The sequence below is a fragment of the Phymastichus coffea genome, unplaced genomic scaffold (assembly GCF_024137745.1).
Source record: "Phymastichus coffea isolate CEN01 unplaced genomic scaffold, Cenicafe_Pcof_1.1 PCOF00001, whole genome shotgun sequence".
In the NCBI taxonomy this organism is placed as follows: Eukaryota; Metazoa; Arthropoda; class Insecta; order Hymenoptera; family Eulophidae; genus Phymastichus; species Phymastichus coffea.
Window position 1 is genome coordinate 11,873,888 of NW_026706812.1, and position 20,154 is coordinate 11,894,041.

The 20,154-nt window shown below is 34.2% G+C and overlaps 1 protein-coding gene across 1 annotated transcript in view; it reads left to right on the forward strand.

The window, feature by feature from the left end:
- Window positions 1-20,154, forward strand: part of LOC131675236 (uncharacterized) — a 205,992-nt gene that overhangs the window by 113,717 nt on the left and 72,121 nt on the right. The window contains exon 4 of the mRNA XM_058954146.1: window positions 17,023-17,171. Within this exon, the coding sequence (XP_058810129.1) occupies window positions 17,023-17,171 (149 nt within the window). The remainder of the gene's footprint in view (window positions 1-17,022; window positions 17,172-20,154) is intronic.

Sequence of the window (20,154 nt, forward strand, 5' to 3'; positions counted from 1 at the left end):
AATAGTTTTAAATAAACTTATTATTTCATTGTCTTCTACGTTTATGTATTAATATTACTTTAGTTGATCACTATAAGCGAAATATTATATATGTTATATTTCTCGATAGTAATTTCTATAACTATATTATAATTTCTGTAAACTTATTACTGTAAAAATCAAGACTAGCCAGACAAATATAGCAAACAATAAATTACGAATAGTTTATTTATCGATAATAAGTATATTACTGTTTATTACTCTTGAAGCTACCCTAGATTTGGGAGAAACATCGTAATTAATTCATGTGTTACCGAGATACACTCAATTTTTCTAATCGCATCAGTTATAGGATTGTTATTTATTTACTAGAATATACATACATTAATTACATAGTCGCATTAAACATATATACATTACACAACTAATAAATTGTGTAATTCGGCAGAGGAAATAGTATTTCTGTTTGCGGGTCTGGACATACTTAAACTTAAAACTAATAAAATAAAATAAAATAAAATAAAAGTAATGAAACAAAAAAAATATATATAGTTGTATAGTCCGCTTATAATTTGATAATCAAGAATTATCAAGTCAAGCAAACTATTATAATTCGGTTAAAGTACTTCACAATATTATACATTTATCAGCAAAATCAAATGAGCATTGTTCTGGCTGTAGTTCTATTGCTATAAGTTGATTTTCTATCACTTGCATAGCAGATTTTCTCTATGCGATTAAGTCTGGCCGGACATGTAAGTTCTACTGCACATGTGACCGTATAATGGGGAAACATGCTTTGATGTTGTTGAGAAGAGTAGCATCTACAGTTTGATGTACTATAAAGACATCAACTATTATATCTTCATGCTTAGGTTGGAACTTTAGGTTGGAATTGGTATAAATTTGGGTACCTTGTACTCCTCTGCAGAAGTAAAGAATAGCTTTCTTATTCCATGTATAGGAAAGATTTGAATCTAGTTATTAATAACGAAAAAAACGTTGCTTTCTGGAAGTTAAAAGTAAGAAGTTTGAAATAAGTTTGCTTATTCGCACCTAATTAAGTATTCAAATTGATGTTTTGACAATGAGGTTTAGCCAATTTTTTTGTAACTCAATACATTTGGCCAAAAAATAGTTACAGTCATGTATTTTGAGTATCTTTTACATAATAAATACGAATATCTTGGTAATGAATAAATAAATTCAAAGGTATAAGAAATGATTTTTTCTAATTATGAGAGCTTTCTCTTCATACAATATGAATGATGAAAACATTATTTTTGCAATAAATATTCGATATGTGATTAATCACCATTTTTGAATATTACTGGTTATAACCAATATTATAACGAATGAACGAAAATCATCGTGTGACGGCTCAAATTGTAGTTTTTTCAATTCTCTAGAACTTTTATTTCAAACTTTTTCATCGAAGATTAATACAATGGCTTGCAGAAATAAAAACGTATTTTTGCCAACTTTGATATTTCATTTTTTTTAATTTTGTGTAGCTTATCGTAATATTATCTTTTACATAATATATTTTCATGTAAATCTATTATTAACTTTCGCAAGTTTAGAACATTTTAATATCGGTCAGTATTCGTATACTGTTTTAGAATATTTCCTACAAAATTTATTAACAGCTATTTTTATTTCATAATAATCTATTATTTGACGTTTATATGTCGTTTTATGACAATTTAATTATGATGTAAATTAACCATTTTGTACTTGTCAACGTTATTTTTTGTACATTTTTATTATTTTAAATAAATAACTTATTATTATTAATACAATAACTCATTTGCAGTATGTAAATCATTCGCTTTGCAGCATATATAACAGAATATTAAACGAATAATTTGAAAATGAAATTGTTATAAAACATCCTCGTATAATTTTAAACTGTAAAATAAGATTAGCTTGTAATGTATTATGCGATAAATATTCGACAATGTTATACAAATACTACTTTATAGTTGGTAATGATTTTTTTTAATGTTGTACACTTTATTGTATTCGCATCACACTATTTCTTCAAAAAAAGTATTTCAAATGATTGCTACCGAAAAAAATAAGCCACTGTTGGCATTACGTTGCACTCGTGCTTATTTTGTGTTTATATTATAACATTTCAAGCATACATAATGCAGTTTCTATTGAAATTATTTGGAAACTTTAGCAAATTGAAATTTTTGTTTTAAAAATGTTTTCATAAAATCATTGAAAATTATAGCACACCCACTACGCCCATAGGTACCCTGGTCGACGTGACGAATGATGTGATAGGACAACAGACGGACAAAGACAGCGCGACCCCCATATATAACATACAGGTTCAGTTTTAGAGAATTGATCGTGCCCTAGCCGATATGGAGGCGCACACAAAAATACAGAGAAATATACCATAAGCATAGGCATAATCCGAGGAATGGTTGTGATTAGAGAGGCTGCAGAGACTGTATGATACGAATGTGACCATCTCAGGTCTCGTATGGTTGTCAAAGCGAAGGAAGCCGTAACACAGACGATAAAACGGAAATAGGAGGCGATCAGAGACAGTCCAGAGCAGTCGATCGCCTATCAAAAGGTGCCCGATGAATCTGGATGCAAGAAGGTTGCTTCCGAAAAAGGAAACAAAACGCACGGAACCTTCGACGACGAAAACTCATAAGGCAAAGCCGACAAACAAAACGCGAACAGTGGAGACAAGTAACCGCGCGGAACTTATTAGGCCTGAAGAAGAACTGATTTAGGCCGACGTACTGCAACGCTTAAAGTCAGGCATAGACCCAGACACCACCAAAGTGTGGATTCAGGGCTGTCGCAACACGAAAGTCGGAGTACTTCTCTTGTGACTAAAAAGCAGACCAAACGAAAGACGAGACTTCCAGAAAAGGCTGAGACAGACCCAATTGCTCACTGGACACGGATACTACATACACTACTTATTTAGACGCAACCGAGTGCGGACGCCGGACTGCAAATATTACGGACGTGACAACAACGACGTAGGGCACACTTTTTACGAGTGCCTACGATATGTTACGGACAGACTGCAATTGGAAAGGAAAACTGGTACAATCACGCCGGACAATATTGTGTCGAAAATGTTACGCGACGAGGACAGCTGGACTGCGTTGCTACTGTTGTCTACAATGTCCTGAGAGGGAAAAAGGTGAATGGATGCCTGGAATTCGGATGTATGGAGAAATACCGAGGATGAATGATATGTGAAAGGCTGAATAACTGAAATGGACGAAAGGATGTAACGAAATGAATAGATGTTTGGACAGAACCCGCAGCGGCGAAGTAATATGAAAGTGATCCCACACTGCAAATTTGCAGAAAGTGGAATTTACCATTCTGGGTCATGCTTCTGTATACTATCAGGGGCATGCTCGATGGATCGCGGATTAGACGATCCCCGTGGGCCACCGAAGTCCCTTCTGTGGATGGGTTGGATCAATTTAGTTTATCCGCTGCCGAGGTTGACGTGTTCCCGGAACCCGTCACACCGACGCACTATAGGAATTTTCGCCCAACTTTGAACGAAATCAAATAACTCAAGATCTAAAAGGGTTAGAGAAAATCGGGGAACGGCATTTTGAAGCTTTTGTTAAGTAGATTAAGGGAAAAATAGTCCAATTCGAGAAAAAAAAATTTTGAGCTCCAAATCGAAGGTCAAAACACGAGTTTTTAGGAAAATAAAGCTTTTTTATTTTTTCTAACATACTTACACCATGAAATTTGAAAAAGCAATGCAACAGAAGTGTAGCTCTTGAAAAAACAAGGCAGATAGCATTTTTTGTTTTTTTTTTTTACTTCAAGGTCAACGAAGTAATATTCGTCAAATCATCCACTTACCTATCGTGAGTGATTTAATTGACTTAACACAGTTTTTAGTTCTAGTACGGGTTACGAAGCTCTTGATGTGTGGCAAAAGTTCAAGAAACCATTAATAATAATTTGAAAGTCATTAATACGTTGAAGTACACACACAATTTGAGATAGCTACATTTTTTTACATGAAATAATTTGTTACAAATTCTCGAAATTCGAACCTTTATTGAACCACTTTTAATTTTTTTTTAATTTGATCAAAAAAATATCTCAAACTCACAAACTCCTATCATTTTCAAATCTTGCATAAACTATAATTTTAGATTTACAAAATACACAAAATTATATGATGCTATCGAAATGAGTATTGAAATAATAGTTGAAAACCTGATTCATAAAATATAGACTGATATTTATAATTGAAAGATTTATAATAGAAAAATAAATTACTGAAAAAATGTATATCTATATAGTTTCTCTTAGAAACTCTTTCACTGTACAACAGTAGGTCAGTAGAATGAAATCGTAATGTATACAATGTTTACATGCTTGACTTTATCATTCACCTCTGTCCTGATGAAACTGATGTAAGACATTTTACATTCATTCAAGTGAGTAACTTGTACGAGAATAGTTTTACAGCACGTATATTCATTACGATTGAACTGCGATTATCAATAATTTCCAGTGTTCAATAGAGTGTAATAATTCCGTAAAATTGTATGGTCTAATTTGACGTTTCATAAACTGATGGTAAGTTTAAATTAGCGTTTCTATGATTTTTATTCGCCAATCTCGTGTAAGAAATCTGCTCGTAATACGGTAAACGAATGGAAAATTCGTGATGAGTATTCTGAATATTGTACGATACGAAACTTACATCACCAGGTATTTCAAGACACGACTTTTTTCAAATAAGTAGTAACTCACCATGGGCCGAAAGAATAAAAATAAACAACCGAAAGGAAGAGGCAGACCAAAAAAAGTCCGACGAGATGTCATTAACAGTGGTCGGAAAAAAATCAATGTGCGTGAGATGCGTGTTTCAAGAACTACTTTAAGAAATCGAGCTAAAGATTTGTTGAATGATCCCAAGTACAATGATGAAGTGATATCGATGGCAGAAAAGATGAATGCAAAAAAGATCATAGAAGATCAGACAGAAGAAGAAGGAGAAAAAGAAGTACTGGCAAGAAAACATACACTTAGTTCGGCTTTGGGTTTTTTTTTAGAAAATGACTACAGTAAAAATCAATACGAAGCATTAATATCTGATACAAAAAGCTTAGGATACGATATTTATCCCAGCTATCAAGCACTACTGCAAGAGAAAAAAAAGTGTCATCCGCGAGCTTATCAAGTTGAGAGTGACATTGAGGTTTGTGTACGTTTGCAAGAGCTACTCAATATAACTGCTGAGCGATTATGTGAAGCTGTAGCGCTCGGATGGCCTAATAATACATATCGCAACTTACACATGCGTGTATCGATAGGCTTTGACAGCTCTTCGGGTCATAAAAATCCTCAACAAAAATTTGAAAATGGAGAATTAGAAAACAAAAATGCTCAACTGTCACTATTCGTAACGTGCATCGGAGTAATTCAGCTTTTTGACTCGAAAAATGGCGAGCACAGTTGGATAAATCCAACTCCCATGAGTGTGAGATTTTTTAGACCAGTGAGAATTTGTTATCAACAAGAAACTACTGATAGCGTGAAAGTCGAGTATGATCGGTTGATCAAAGAGATACAATTTCTCACTGCTCATAAATTCATTTTATCAAATGAAAAACAAGTTCGTGTCAAGTTTGAAGTGTACCCTACTTTGTTCGATGGAAATTGTTTGAATATTATTACTAACAATCCATCTGCGTCAAGATGCCCTTGCTGTCAGCTCACAACATCTACATTTAGTAATTTGAAGAATAAATTTACATCAAAAGGAGATACACTAAATTTCGGATTAGGTATTTTACACTGTCAAATAAAAGCATTTGAGCATTTGATTAATCTGAGTTACCGCAAGCCTTTTCAACAGTGGGAAAGAATCGACAAAGACAAAGGTACGTGTATTTTTTATCATAAATAAGTTTTCAATATTTTGGGGCAGCGTTTCAACTGTTTAACATGACTTAAACTTTATAATTGATGGAAAAAGTCACGAGTCATTTAGCACTCTCCAGATTACATACAGATTAATAGTTTTGTAAAGCAGATTGCTAGCAATGAAATACTATTATTTTACAGATAAATACAAGGACAGAGAAAATGTTGTCAAAGAAAACTTGTACAAAAAGTTAACGATTCGAGCGGATCAATTGCTCCAAGGTACTGGAACGACAAATACTGGAAATTTAGCTAGGATATGCTTTGGAAATCCAGCAGCGTTCGCAGAAGCCTTAGAACTCGACGAAAAATTAGTCGAAAATATAGCAACTGTTCTTGCCGCATTCAAAAGTAAAAAAGTACTCGATTTAGATAAAATGAAAAATTTTACTTTCGATACTTACAAATTATACTATTCGCTGTACCCCTGGGCAAAAATGAATCCAACTACGCACAAGTTATTGATTCATGGATGTCAAATAGCAGAAAATTTTCCTCTTCCAATCGCATATTTTGCTGAAGATGGTTTGGAATCATGGCATAAATACTTCAGATCAAACACAACTCATCATTGTCGTCAAAGTTCTCGTGAAAATCGTACCCAAGATTTATACAATAGAGCAATTGAAATGAGTGATCCTGCAATATCTCTGATGGGCATAAAGAAGAGAATAATCAGAAGAAAGGCCATTCTCAGAAAACATGGAATCCCAGCAAATATTCGAAAGTATATTCAAGAGAAGTGAGTATCAAACATTGAATCAGAGATACAATACTTTTATGGAAACAATAAATGAATGAATAAATATGATTTCCAGTCTTCTCAAGTCATCAATTGAAATTGTAGATTCCGACGAATACTCTGACACTGAAGATGAATAGGGTTATAAGTTCATTACAGGCGCGCAGTCTTATGAGCAACGAGTTTCGAGAATTTGTAACAAATTATTTCATGTAAAAAAATGTAGCTATCTCAAATTGTGTGTGTACTTCAACGTATTAATGACTTTCAAATTATTATTAATGGTTTCTTGAACTTTTGCCACACATCAAGAGCTTCGTAACCCGTACTAGAACTAAAAACTGTGTTAAGTCAATTAAATCACTCACGATAGGTAAGTGGATGATTTGACGAATATTACTTCGTTGACCTTGAAGTAAAAAAAAAAAACAAAAAATGCTATCTGCCTTGTTTTTTCAAGAGCTACACTTCTGTTGCATTGCTTTTTCAAATTTCATGGTGTAAGTATGTTAGAAAAAATAAAAAAGCTTTATTTTCCTAAAAACTCGTGTTTTGACCTTCGATTTGGAGCTCAAAATTTTTTTTTTCTCGAATTGGACTATTTTTCCCTTAATCTACTTAACAAAAGCTTCAAAATGCCGTTCCCCGATTTTCTCTAACCCTTTTAGATCTTGAGTTATTTGATTTCGTTCAAAGTTGGGCGAAAATTCCTATAGTGCGACGGAGCCCTTGAGATCTACCTTAGTAGACAAGAGGGCCGCCGATGATCGTGTGATCTAGGCAGATTTCCCGTTTTTTACCACCAAAAAAATAAAAGATTGTACGTCACTCCTGTGATTTATATAAATTTAAATGTTTAATCTTAGATCCTTTTCGAGTATTGAAAAAAATAACATACATAACTTCATACGTAGAAATAATAAAATTTACGTTTATAATACTGCAGAAATATGTTTACAATTGATGGAGTATAATAGAAGCTCGTTTGGAGAGTTGGAATTCGAATGATTGGACCGAGACGTATCGTTCAACTCATTGATTGATTTAAATAAAATTTGTAAAGTGTGATTTTTGTTAATATCATTCAATTATTGTAATTAAGGTGAATAAGACTAAGTTGCAAACTTATTTTAACGATAAGATAGCCCCCTATCCATTGTTGAATTTTGATAACGATTTATTCTATAAAACAAAATAATTAGTACTTTACGATTCATTTTCACCATAGCGGAGGTTTCCTGATGCAAAAAGTAGTCTGGTCAAAAAATGAAACTTAAAATGAAATTATGAATTAGTATATGGAGTTATATAGTTCTTGACGGATATTCTGAAATCAATGAAAAAGCAACGAAAATCGCCGAGTAGCAGCAAAGACAATCACAATATTCAACAGCTCATTTTCAATAAACAATACAAGCAACAGTTCCACCAGGAAAATTTCTCATCAATGAAAATAATAAAATATGACATATTGAGGAATTAAGAGTAAAGCTAGAACAATCGGGTTATCAAGCCAAACAGGCATGTGAAGATATCGATATATTAATTGTTCAAGCAGGAATAGAAGTAGTGAACAATTAGTAAAAAGTAATTAAAATTATTTTAATATCCAATACCAATACTTTCAAAAATTTGTTTAAACTTAATTCTAGCTAGAATCAACTCAATAATATGGAATATAAAACTTATTCCAGCCTATTATAACGTGAAACTATGACCGATAACCCACAGTTCTATTCGCGGCTGCCCGCTTGAATAATATATCAGGTGGGTACACGAATGCTGGGCCAAACCAATGATACAATGGATATCAGTGAAAAACGAAATATGGTGAAACTCAATTAAATTAATTTAATTTTAATTACAACAATAAACATAAATAAAATAGTGCGTCCGACGACTTCACTGTATGAATATAAATTCAATCGGGATAAAGGCAAGAATCAGAATTATGGTGCTAATCCACTTATTATAGGCGCCATCAACAACAATTTGCTTGGTAATCCTTTCCTTGAACAGGTAAGAGAGAGAGAGAGAGAGAGAGAGAGAGAGAGAGAGAGAGAGAGAGAGAGAGAAATAAACACAAACATTGAATTTTGCGACTCCATGACTGCTTCCTGACTGCTACCTTCGCTGCTGCTGACCATAACTAATATCACTTGCCGATGTTGTTATCGCTACTTTCGCTCTGTCGTTAATCGTTGTTATTACCGCTAAGGAAAAAGGTCACGTATTCTGTCATTTTGGATCCTTGCGGAGATTCGATTCTCACACGTGCCATGCCTGGATTTTATTCAGTTTTACACAGATGTAGCCAAGCTATTAATAATAACCAAATCCAGCCAAATCCAGCAAACATGCCTCGCGTACCGTACGTGTATTCTTGACAATAAAAAACATGATGAGGCCACACCCGATTATTATTATTCATCTTAAACCTACTAGTCTCTTAATATCATGACCGTAACATATGCAGATGATGCAACTATTTTAATATCATATATGACGGAGAATCACAACATGGCCGGTGTTCTGCCGTCGGGCTCACGCCAATGTCTGCGTGCCGCGCGAAGCTGCAAGTGTATGCATTTTGGTGAGGTGCAGCGCGAGGACGAGCGGCAGAGGAAAGCACCAGCGGCGAAGAAGAACAAGAGTGAGGAGAGAGAGAAAGAGAAAGATAGACGAAAGACAGAGAGAGAAGAAAAAAATTAGGAGACCGCGAGCTACCCTTAGCGGGTACGGTCGTAATTCATCGTTATATATATAAAAATATTTTAATATTATATAAAAAGGGAATATTACGGTTTGCCTTAATAAAGAACATTATATAGTAAAAATGAATATATTACTTGAAGACTCTAACACATATAAAATTATAAAGAGAAATTCTTTACAAGCTTTACAGATAGTTACATAAGTTTTTACGTAAATTTAATGAAAATAACTACTTAGATCGAAAATATCGTAATGAAAGTCTCACTCAATCTAATACGGTAATTGCCAAGGTCTATGCTTTGCTTAAGATTCATAAACATGGCATTCCTCTCAGATCGATCATTTCGCAGGATCAAAACGTAGTGATGTCAGTTTTAGCATATAAGAAATTTTAATAATGTGCAAATGGTCTGCACAGGTCTGCAAAATATAGAATTGTAATTATTATAAAAATGCTGATAGTCATTTCCAAAGTAACTTTTGGCGTAGAAATCGAATTGGAGCTCAGAATTCCTCAGAATTCCTTCAGATTGTTGAGTAATCTTAGCCTAAGAGCGCAAAAAATACGTTATTTCCTATATCTAGTTACCAATAACTTCACCAACTTTTATTATTTTTTAAATCTGACAAAGCCATAAGAAAGTACAATTTTTTATTTTTTTATTTCACTTTTATATCTAGAATTTTTATTTTGCTAACCGGATTATATTTTTCGCCAATTGAAAAAAAAGTACCAATTTCGCAATGATCGATATATAAAGGAAGAAACATAGGACGTGAATTTATTAATGTTGTTATACTTATACAGGGTGACCCATTTTAATCGCTACACCTGGATTTTTCGAATTCCAAGACAGATAGGAAAAAAATGGTTCAGACAAAAGTTGTAGGGGACGAAAGGGGCCAAACAATGGTTCTATCAAATTTGACCTTGAACTTGACCTTCAAGGTTATTTCAAGGTCAAGTGGTTTTTTTGAATAAGAACACCTATTTTTGACCCCGGATTCGGAAAGAACGGAAAATTTCACGTTCAAAACCATATTGAGACATTTTTTTCACAGTCATTTCAAGGTCAAATCAAGGTCAAACTCCGAAAAATCCATTTTAAGTCGTTTTTTCCACGAGTCACAGGCTTAAGCGGTTCAAATTGATCGTTGATTTAAAACGGAAACCCATACACCCAAAACTTTCACATCCTAGTAAACAAAAATCGAACTTGCACATCTGAACCCCATTCTCTTCATAGCCTCACATACTAAACTGTTACACCAGACATCCCCCAGTCCCACACATCTCTATCCCATGTATGATGTTTGTTTAACGGAAACTTCATAATCATTGAAGCTTCTGTTGTAAATGTGTCAACCTTACGTTTAGCGCTACCCAGAAACAACGACGTGGACGTAGTAAGGACTGTTTCCTTTGGGGTGCTTGAGTGAGTCCCCGTGCCTCTCACTATTCAGGGTGCTTAATTAAAGTGAGTCCCTTCGCCTCTCACTGTTCGGGGTGCTTGATTTAAGTGAGTCCCCGTGCCTCTCACTGTTCGGGGTGCTTGATTTAAGTGAGTCCCTTCGCCTCTCACTAATGTGTTTATCTAGCCTCGAAGCAAATGTTCGAAATTACGACCATTTGCTTCCAGGCACATAGTCAAACGCCTTTGGAAGTGTCGAACGGTGTTTAGTAAAGTTTGCCTTGGAATGGCATCGCAAGCTCGACGAATTCTGTCCATCATGTCTAATCTTGTGTTGGGCCTTTCCGCAAAAACGGCATTTTTTAAGTACCCCCATAAGTAAAAATCTGATGATGTAAGCTCGGGTGAGCAAGCAAGCCATTCAACCGGATCACCTCGACCAATCCATCTGTTACCGTACTAATTATTCAAAAAAGTCCTGACAATTAGAGCGAAATGTGGTGCTGCGCCGTCCTGCTGGAGCCACATTCTCCGTCGCATTTCTAAGTCAACATCTTCCATCAATACAGGTAGTTCATCTCTTATTAGCGTTAAATACGTGTGTTGATTAACATTTTCTTCGAAAAAGTAAGGGCTAATCAAATATCCATTAATAATCCCACACCATACCATAATACTCCAACGTCTTTGATGGTTTACAGTTCTGACCCAATGAGGATTAACATCAGACCAGTAATGACAATTATGTCTATTCAATTCCCCATCACTTTGAAATTTTGCCTCATCAGATAAAAGAACAAAATTAAAAAAGTCTGGATCATTTTCTATCATTTGTAAAACCCATTGTCAAAACACAATACGCTGTTGAAAATGAGTAAACTGTAGCTCTTGGACCAGAGTAATATGATATGTATGATATCTAAGCACCTTCATAATTCTTAAAAATGTACTTTTTGGAATACCGATTTCCCTTTCGACTCGACGAGCGCTTATCTGTGGGTCAAGATGAATTATTGCCAGAATAGTCACAACCCGATTATCATTTTCATCATATTGATGGCGCCCACGTCGACGAACCATGTGTCGACCACGAGCTCTTTGAGTTAAACGTCTGATAACCATAGCTTCAGGGTGTCGTCTGTCTTCATAGCGTTCAGCATAAATTCTTGCCGCAGCACGATAATTATTTCGGCTTTCTCCTAAAGCCAACGTCATGTTAACGATCTCGTTGGGCGCGTAGTCAGCCATTTCAGAGGCAGCTATTAATTATTATTAAATGGTATAAAAAATAATAATTATAATATTCACCCGTATACGGTCGCGACCAAAAAAGAAAAATGTTCCTAGATTACGGTAACTTTATCTGACTAAGTGTATTTGCCACAAGTGTTCCGATTGTCACACTTTTGTAATTGTAAGTTTTATAATAAAGTAATAATCATTAAATTATTTCTAATTTGAATTGCACATAATAATAAAACTTGCTTTTATTTTAAATATTGTGAATTATTTCCGTTCAAACTTAAAAAATACTAATATTGATAATGTAATCATTAAAAGCACATTTACAAATAAATTCTGTTCAGTCAAAGATTCTTGTAATAATATCTGAACTGCTGACCGATTTTAATATTTTCCGCACATTTTTAATATTAAACTTTATTTTTGATAGTTTGATTCTAGAAAAAATAGCTTGGATGCTTTTTGTACAAAAAAGAAATGTTGCATATTTATTGTTTCGAAAGTTATGACTATTCTTTTTAAACAATCACATTATTTACAGCTCATATCTTCAATTTTCTCATAACTTTCGAAAAAATAAATAAAGATACATCATTTCTGTTTTTTACAAAAAGCATCAAATTAGTTTTTTATAAAATTTACAATTAATAAAGTGTGACAAACGTTTTTCTTTTTTAGTCGCAACCACATACAGGCGAATATTATAATTATTAATATTTTTGATACCATTTTACTATTTAAATTTAATAGTAATTAATGGCTAGCTCTTAAATGGTTGACTATCAGCCTAAAAAGATTATTGACACGACGTTACTTTTAGGAGGAAGCTGAAGTAATTATCGTGGTGCGACAATCGGAAATCAGTATTTCAAGGTAGGGGCGAAGGGACTCACTTAAATCAAGCACGCCGTACAGTGTGAGGTGAAGGGACTTACTTTAATTAAGTGATGTAACTAAATCTACGATTAGTTTGAACCACTTAAGCCTGTGACTCGTGGAAAAACGACTTAAAATGGATTTTTCGGAGTTTGACCTTGATTTGACCTTGAAATGACTGTGAAAAAAATGTCTCAATATGGTTTTGAACGTGAAATTTTCCGTTATTTCCGAATCCGGGGTCAAAAATAGGTGTTCCTATTCAAAAAAACCACTTGACCTTGAAATAACCTTGAATGTCAAGTTCAAGGTCAAATTTGTTAGGACCATTGTTTGGCCCCCTTCGTCCCCTACAACTTTTGTCTGAACCATTTTTTCTTATCTGTCTTGGAATTCGAAAAATCCAGGTGTAGCGATTAAAATGGGTCACCGTGTATATACTTTATACTTTATACTTATATACTTATAGTATAATATTATTTACGTTGAATCTTTATTGAAGGGGGGAGGGAGATAACACTCTGCTATACTCTCATCAAATATAAAAATGAAAAACAAAATTTCACGGTCGATTATTATTTTTCTTCATATATTAACTTTTGCAAAATTTGTAATTTTTTATTCAATATCTCCGGTTAGAAAAATTATAAATGTAATAGTGAAATGAAAGGCTGAAAAATTGTACTGTTTGATGATTTTGTCAGATTTGGAATATAATGAAAATTCACGAAGTTATTAGTGCTCAAATATAGTGGAAAACCGTAATTTTTGCACTCTTAGGTTAGGGTTATTCAAAGGCCTGATGTGATGGAGCAATTCTGAGCATGAACTCGGTTTCTACGCCGCAAATCACTTCGGAAATGATTTTCACCTATTCCATAAGGAAACAATGCACATTTATGTAATGAGCTAATGAGCTGTTTAAATTAATACGATAGTTTTTTAAAAAGTAACAGTTTTATAGGATTAAAATTGACGAGATGAGGCAAGTGACTTGCAAAGTAGTTGAAAATAACTTGAGTCCGAATTGAAACTTTCAATTAATATTTATTGTACATTTCCGAAAACGTTCGGTGATGAGACCTGAAGAAGGAAACGAAACTTTCGAAAAACGTTCGATAGCTAAATGTTACTCGAACTACCATGCGTGTCACATTAAATAGAACGCAAAAGGCATGAACAATTCGAACGCGAACCGAACATGATAGAATTATTGATTGAAATAAATAATATTATAACAAAAAGCTATATGAATCGATAGATATATATTATTCAAATGATAAAAATTCATTAGTAGAGAAATTTTTAATACGAGGATCGTTTGAAAAGTCTGTGCAAAAATAAAAACTGCTTGATTTTTTTTAATAAATCTTTTTTATTTTTCAACATAGTCTCCTTTTAGGCTTATACACTTCATCCAACGCTGCTCTAGTTTGTTAATCCCTTACAAATAATAGGATTGGTCCAAGTCTGTAAAATAGGCATTCGTTTCTGCAATCACCTTCTCGTTTGAATAAAATCTTTTCCCCGCCAGCCATTTTTTCATATTAGGGAACAAATACGAGGGTGGTCCAATAAGTACTTAGCCTCACCGCCCGATGACGCCACTCTCGCAAAAGAAATATTCTATCACGTAGTACAACCTTCTCGATGGTTAATGTCAAGATTTCAGCCGGATCGGAGTTGTAGTTTATTTTTGAGAGCGTCTGAAAGCAAGTGTGTCCGTTGATTTTTGAAAAATGGAAAAAGAGCAGTATCGGTCGGTGATTCGATTCTTGTTTTTGGAAGGAAAATCGCACAGCGAAATCAAAAAGCGCTTGGATGCTGTGTACGGTGACTCTTCTCCTTCGATGACGAGTGTCAAAAATTGGTTTAGCGAGTTTCAACGTGGTCGCACGTCGATTTTTGAAGAGCCACGTCCAGGTGCTCCGAAAACGGCTACCACGGAGGATAACGTGACAAAAATTCACGATCTCGTATTGGCAGATCGACGATTGAAGGTGCGCGAGATAGCTAAGATCGTAGGCATCTCAAAAGAGCGCGTGGGTCATGTCCTGCATGAAATTTTGGGCATGAGAAAGCTATCGGCGCGATGGGTACCGCGTTTGCTCACTCCGGACAACAAGCGCAACCGTGAGACAACTTCAGAGCAATGTCTGACGCTGTTTAAGCGTAATCCGAAGGAGTTTCTGCGTTGTTTCGTGACAGTCGACGAAACATGGATCCACTGGTATACACCAGAGACCAAGGAACAGTTGAAACAGTGGACTTTACCCGGCGAAAGTGCTCCGAAGACGACGAAGACTGCCCCATCGCCCGGAAAGGTGATGGCCACCGTTTTCTAGGATTCACAAGGTGTGATCTACATCGACTACCTGGAGAGGGGCAAAACGGTCACAGGGCTGTACTATGCCGAATTATTGGGCCGATTCGACGTCAAATTGCAGAAAAAACGGCCCCATTTGGCGGAGAAAAAAGTGCTCTTCCACCATGAAAACGCACCGGCTCATACCTCCGCCGTCGCCATGGCCAAATTGGTTGAATTAGGCTACGAACTGCTACCCCATCCACCGTATTCTCCAGATTTAGCCCCGTGAGCCTTCTTTTTGTTTCCAAACTTGAAAAAGTCACTCGCCGTGCAGAAATTTGAGGCGAATGAGGAGGTAATCGCTGCCACGGAAGCCTACTTTTCAGACCTCGAGGAAACGTATTTTTCAGACGGGTTAAAGAAGTTGGAGCATCGCTGGGCCAAATGTATTGAACTAAAAGATGACTATGTTGAAAAATAAAACGCCACTTTTCCAAAATTTTCGTTTTTCTTTTGTAAGCTAAGTACTTATCGGACCACCCTCGTAGTGTTCCGACGGAGCTAAGTCTGGAGAATAGGGGGGATGTGAAACGAGTTGGAACCCTCAATCTTTCTTATTCTCTTCCTCAATTTCCTCTTTTCAATATTTCTCCATCCTCTTAACTTTTCTCTCCAATCTATCTACTTCAATTTCTCGTGTCAATTACACAGGCCAATAATTTTCAGAACCTGAAATCAGACGTAGTATACTTGATATATTTTCATACTCTGATTCCAATTTTGGGCTGGAAATTGCTCTATCACCCTTGGTTTTCTAGATATCTTAACCTAAAAACACGCTTTTTTACTATATTTGTCCACCTGTAACATTACAAAGAATTTTTTCTGGGCAATTCTGATCACAGTTCCTAAAAGGGCTATTTTTGGGCTACCAAAAGCACTATTTAAAATTAATTCTATCATTTTTTCACCGGATATATGATCGTTTGAAAAATGTTGGATCTGAAAATTCTACTATATATTTTATCTTTTACCTCTACCTCATCCTTTTTCTTGTTCCTACCTTCTGTCTTGCTTTCCCGTTTTCACATTGAAGTCCCCTTTTATTATCATTATCTTGTCTCTTATTTCATCCATTTTTCTCTATCTCTATTTTCCCTATCACTACCTCTTGCCTTTCTTCCATTTCACCTTTATGTCTTCTTTCTTCTCTCTCATTGCCATTATACAGCCTTTCATCATTATATCCGCAAACAGCGGAGAAATTAAAGAATCTATTAGTGTTGGTTCTTTAATTAAATTGCTGGTGAATAACGTTGTTAAATTAGAAAAACATCAAGTCGTCTAACAAAAATTTAACACTATCAATAATGTTAATAAACGATATCTTAGTATTAAAGTTTGTTAGAAATGTTTATCTAAACTTTTAATAGTTATTTCTTGGAATATTCATAAACAATGAAGATACATCCAGCAAAACTAGAATATAACCATTTGTAATAATTAGTGAATTTATTTATTTTTTAGTTGTAAGCTATTATTAATATAAGACAAAGATTTTGAAATACATGTTTTTAATTCTTTATTTAAAATTTGTGATAAGAAATTAATTGAGCTATTAATAAATAGAAATGCGTCTAACTGTTGACCTGTCTGATCAATATATTCATATACTCCAATTGGGTCTTATTGTTTCATTCTATTCTTTTCTATTGTTCTTCAAATGGAACAAAGCCATTGTTTTCATAAGAGTGAGTAAAATAATATTATAAAATTTATTATTTTATTTCCAGACTATTCTAGATCTATGCGGATGTTGTCGTATTATTAGTGCAGATGAATTATCCAGATGTTATTTTTGCGATCAAATCATGTGCTTGTTGTGTTTAGTACAGTGTTCAGATTGTAATAAACCATTTTGTCAAAACTGTTCATTGGCATTGTAAGTATAATTTTGTAAATAATCATCACTGTGGCTTTTGTTTGGAAAAATAATGGTTTTAATTTTTGAATATTAGTAAAAAATTTATTTCAAGAATTCGTGAGAAGTAAATTTTTTCACTATACAGTAGTGCTCAAAATTATAAGGCACCCCTGATTTTGCTTTATTTTATTTAGGATTTTTAAGCTTTAAAGAGCTTTGAAGGTTTGAATTCCCGATATTTTTTTTAATAAAAATTGGTGTTTTTCTAAACAAAAAAACGTCACTTCGATGTAGGTTTGATTCACTACAAAATTTTCATGCAGATTTGAATTTAAAAAGTAATATTTTTTGAAACAATGAAATATCGTGGATTTCGTTGCACCTAAAACGCTCGACAAATGTTGTATCAGTATACGAGTATGACGGCATGATTCTTTTTTCTTCGTATTTTTTCAACTTTCAGCTTCAACTGATGAAAATTTCAAATGGCTAATTATAAAATTATTTAAACCACATAAAAATAACGTCTAATTTTCATATTTGAAAATCATGAATTTTATTGCATTTAAGGCCAATTTTTTTCAAATACCCCAGTTATTTTTAAATTTACTGCACACAATTTGCAGGAAAATACATTTTCTATTCGTTTTAAGCCAATTGGTTTTGAAACAAAAATATTATAGATATTCCAAAACTTTCTTTACATTTTTGTAAGATTTTAGCAATCCTTGGGTATTATAAAGAGGAAACGTCATTTTCAATTAAATTTATTGAAGGAAATAGAATAGCTATGTAACAATATCAGATATATTGTTATAAGAATGACCTCACTTTTGTCGAAAGGTGAAGCACGACGTGATCTACAAGGATCTGACGGTAGCATTCTATGACGTTTCCTCTTTATAATACCCAAGCATTGCGAAAATCTTATAAAAATGTAAAGAAAATTTTGGAATATCTATAATATTTTTGTTTCAAAACCAATTGGTTTAATACGAATAGAAAATGTATTTTCCTGCAATTTGTGTGCAGTAAATTTAAAAATAACTGGGGTATTTGAAAAAAATTGGCCTTAAATGCAATAAAATTAGCGATTTTCAAATATGAAAATTAGACGTTACTTTTATGTGGTCTGAACAGTTTTATACATAGCAATTTGAAATTTTCATCAGTTGAAGCTGAAAGTTAAGAAAATATGAGGAAAAAAGAATCATGCCGTCATATACTGATACAACATTTGTAGAGTGTTTTAAGTGCAACGAAATTGACGATACTTCATTGTTTCAAAAAATATTACTTTTTAAATTCAAATCTGCATGAACATTTTGTTGTAAATCAAACTTACATCGGATTGACGTTTTTTTGTTTAGAAAAACACCAATTTTTATTAAAAAAATATTGGGAATGACTACTAGAAAATTAAAACCTCTAAGGCTCTGTAAAGCTTAAAAATCCTAAATAAAATAAAGCGAAATCAGGGGTGTTTTATAATTTTGAGCACTACTGTACAAACTCAACGGAGTTGAAATTGCGTTCCCGTTCTAGGGTTAATAGAGGGACTACCGTGTCATTTTTTATCTTTGAAAACATTTTTCGATATCTAAAATTAAAAAATCAAGTTAATTTATAGGCATAGATAAAGAAAGAGACAGAGAGAGAGAGAAAGAGAGAGAGAGAGAAAATCTAGGCCGACCGTAATGATGATCACAGTGACAACTGTGTGACTCTATGTTCTTGCAGCCCCGGCGGCAACGATACCTTTTGCCGCTCGCTGTCGCTATTCTCGGCTTGAATTTCTTTTCGCTATGTATGATAGGGCGTGCAGTGTTGTTTTCGTAAACTTCCTGATTTAGCAGAAGTGTAGTGAAATGAGGTTTAGAGGCAGTCACCTGTACAGTTGGCAGCGCATCTCGCTTTATTATTTTTTTCAGCAGACACTCTGTTCACCAGCAGAGTCGATAGCGAATATTTCCGATTATTCTCCTTGGCGATAGGTATATTCGGTCGCACAGATGATAATAAACATTACCGAGCTTTACTTGTAACAACAGCTCTTCACACTGATAGAATGGTTGAAATGAACTACTAAGCGCTCTTTCTATTATGCCAAGAAGCATTAGAGACAAATCTCTATTGTCTTTTCGGGTTCCGGCAGCTCATAAGGAAATACAACTCACGGCGGCAATTATAGAACGGTAGCACACATATTCCGATGACAGTCGAATAGAATCCAATCCCCGTACAACTCGATAAACGTTGTATTCATCGTTCCGACAGATTTTTTTAGCAGCTAGACGATGATATTAATTTTCGTCGCGAATGGTCTACACCCTCGGTTGGGTCACCGGGTTAACACCTGTTTGCTGTTAATAATATCGGATAACATTACGCGTTCTCGCTAGTTGTGATGCGTAAATTTTACAAAAATTCACGCAAATATTATTTATATATATGATCTTGTGACTTATTTCTATCTATTTGTTCAATTTCGGAATGTACTTGTCGATTCCTATAAAAAATCGGCTGTTAGACTTGAAAGAAAAATAATTTTTTTTGAGAGACTACTTATGGCGACGGATGTATTTTAGAGATTTCTTAGAATCATTTTACGTCCGTGAGCACATTTTAAAGAATTATTTTTTTTAATTTCTGGAATATAATTTTTTTTTTTAAACGTAGTACTAACGTTGTACTATCATTTTCTGTGAGTAAACGTATCACTTAAAGGAATATTCAGACAGTATAGAGTGATTCTCGTTAAAAATTGAATCTTAAAAAAAGAAAACCATAAATTTTTTTTATTAAAGGAAGGCGTTAATGAATTCAAAGGAGTTTTCCTCACTTAGTTTTCGACAAATTTATTTACACACTCTTTGTGTTATTATGAAGAGTGCAATGGTAGTCTATTCGATCAATCGATCCGTTCGCGATGTTAGAGCGAACGATTAAGAGGGAGAGGGGGTGCGTGAGAGCTCAAAGTGTTCTGTTAAGCCTCAGCTAT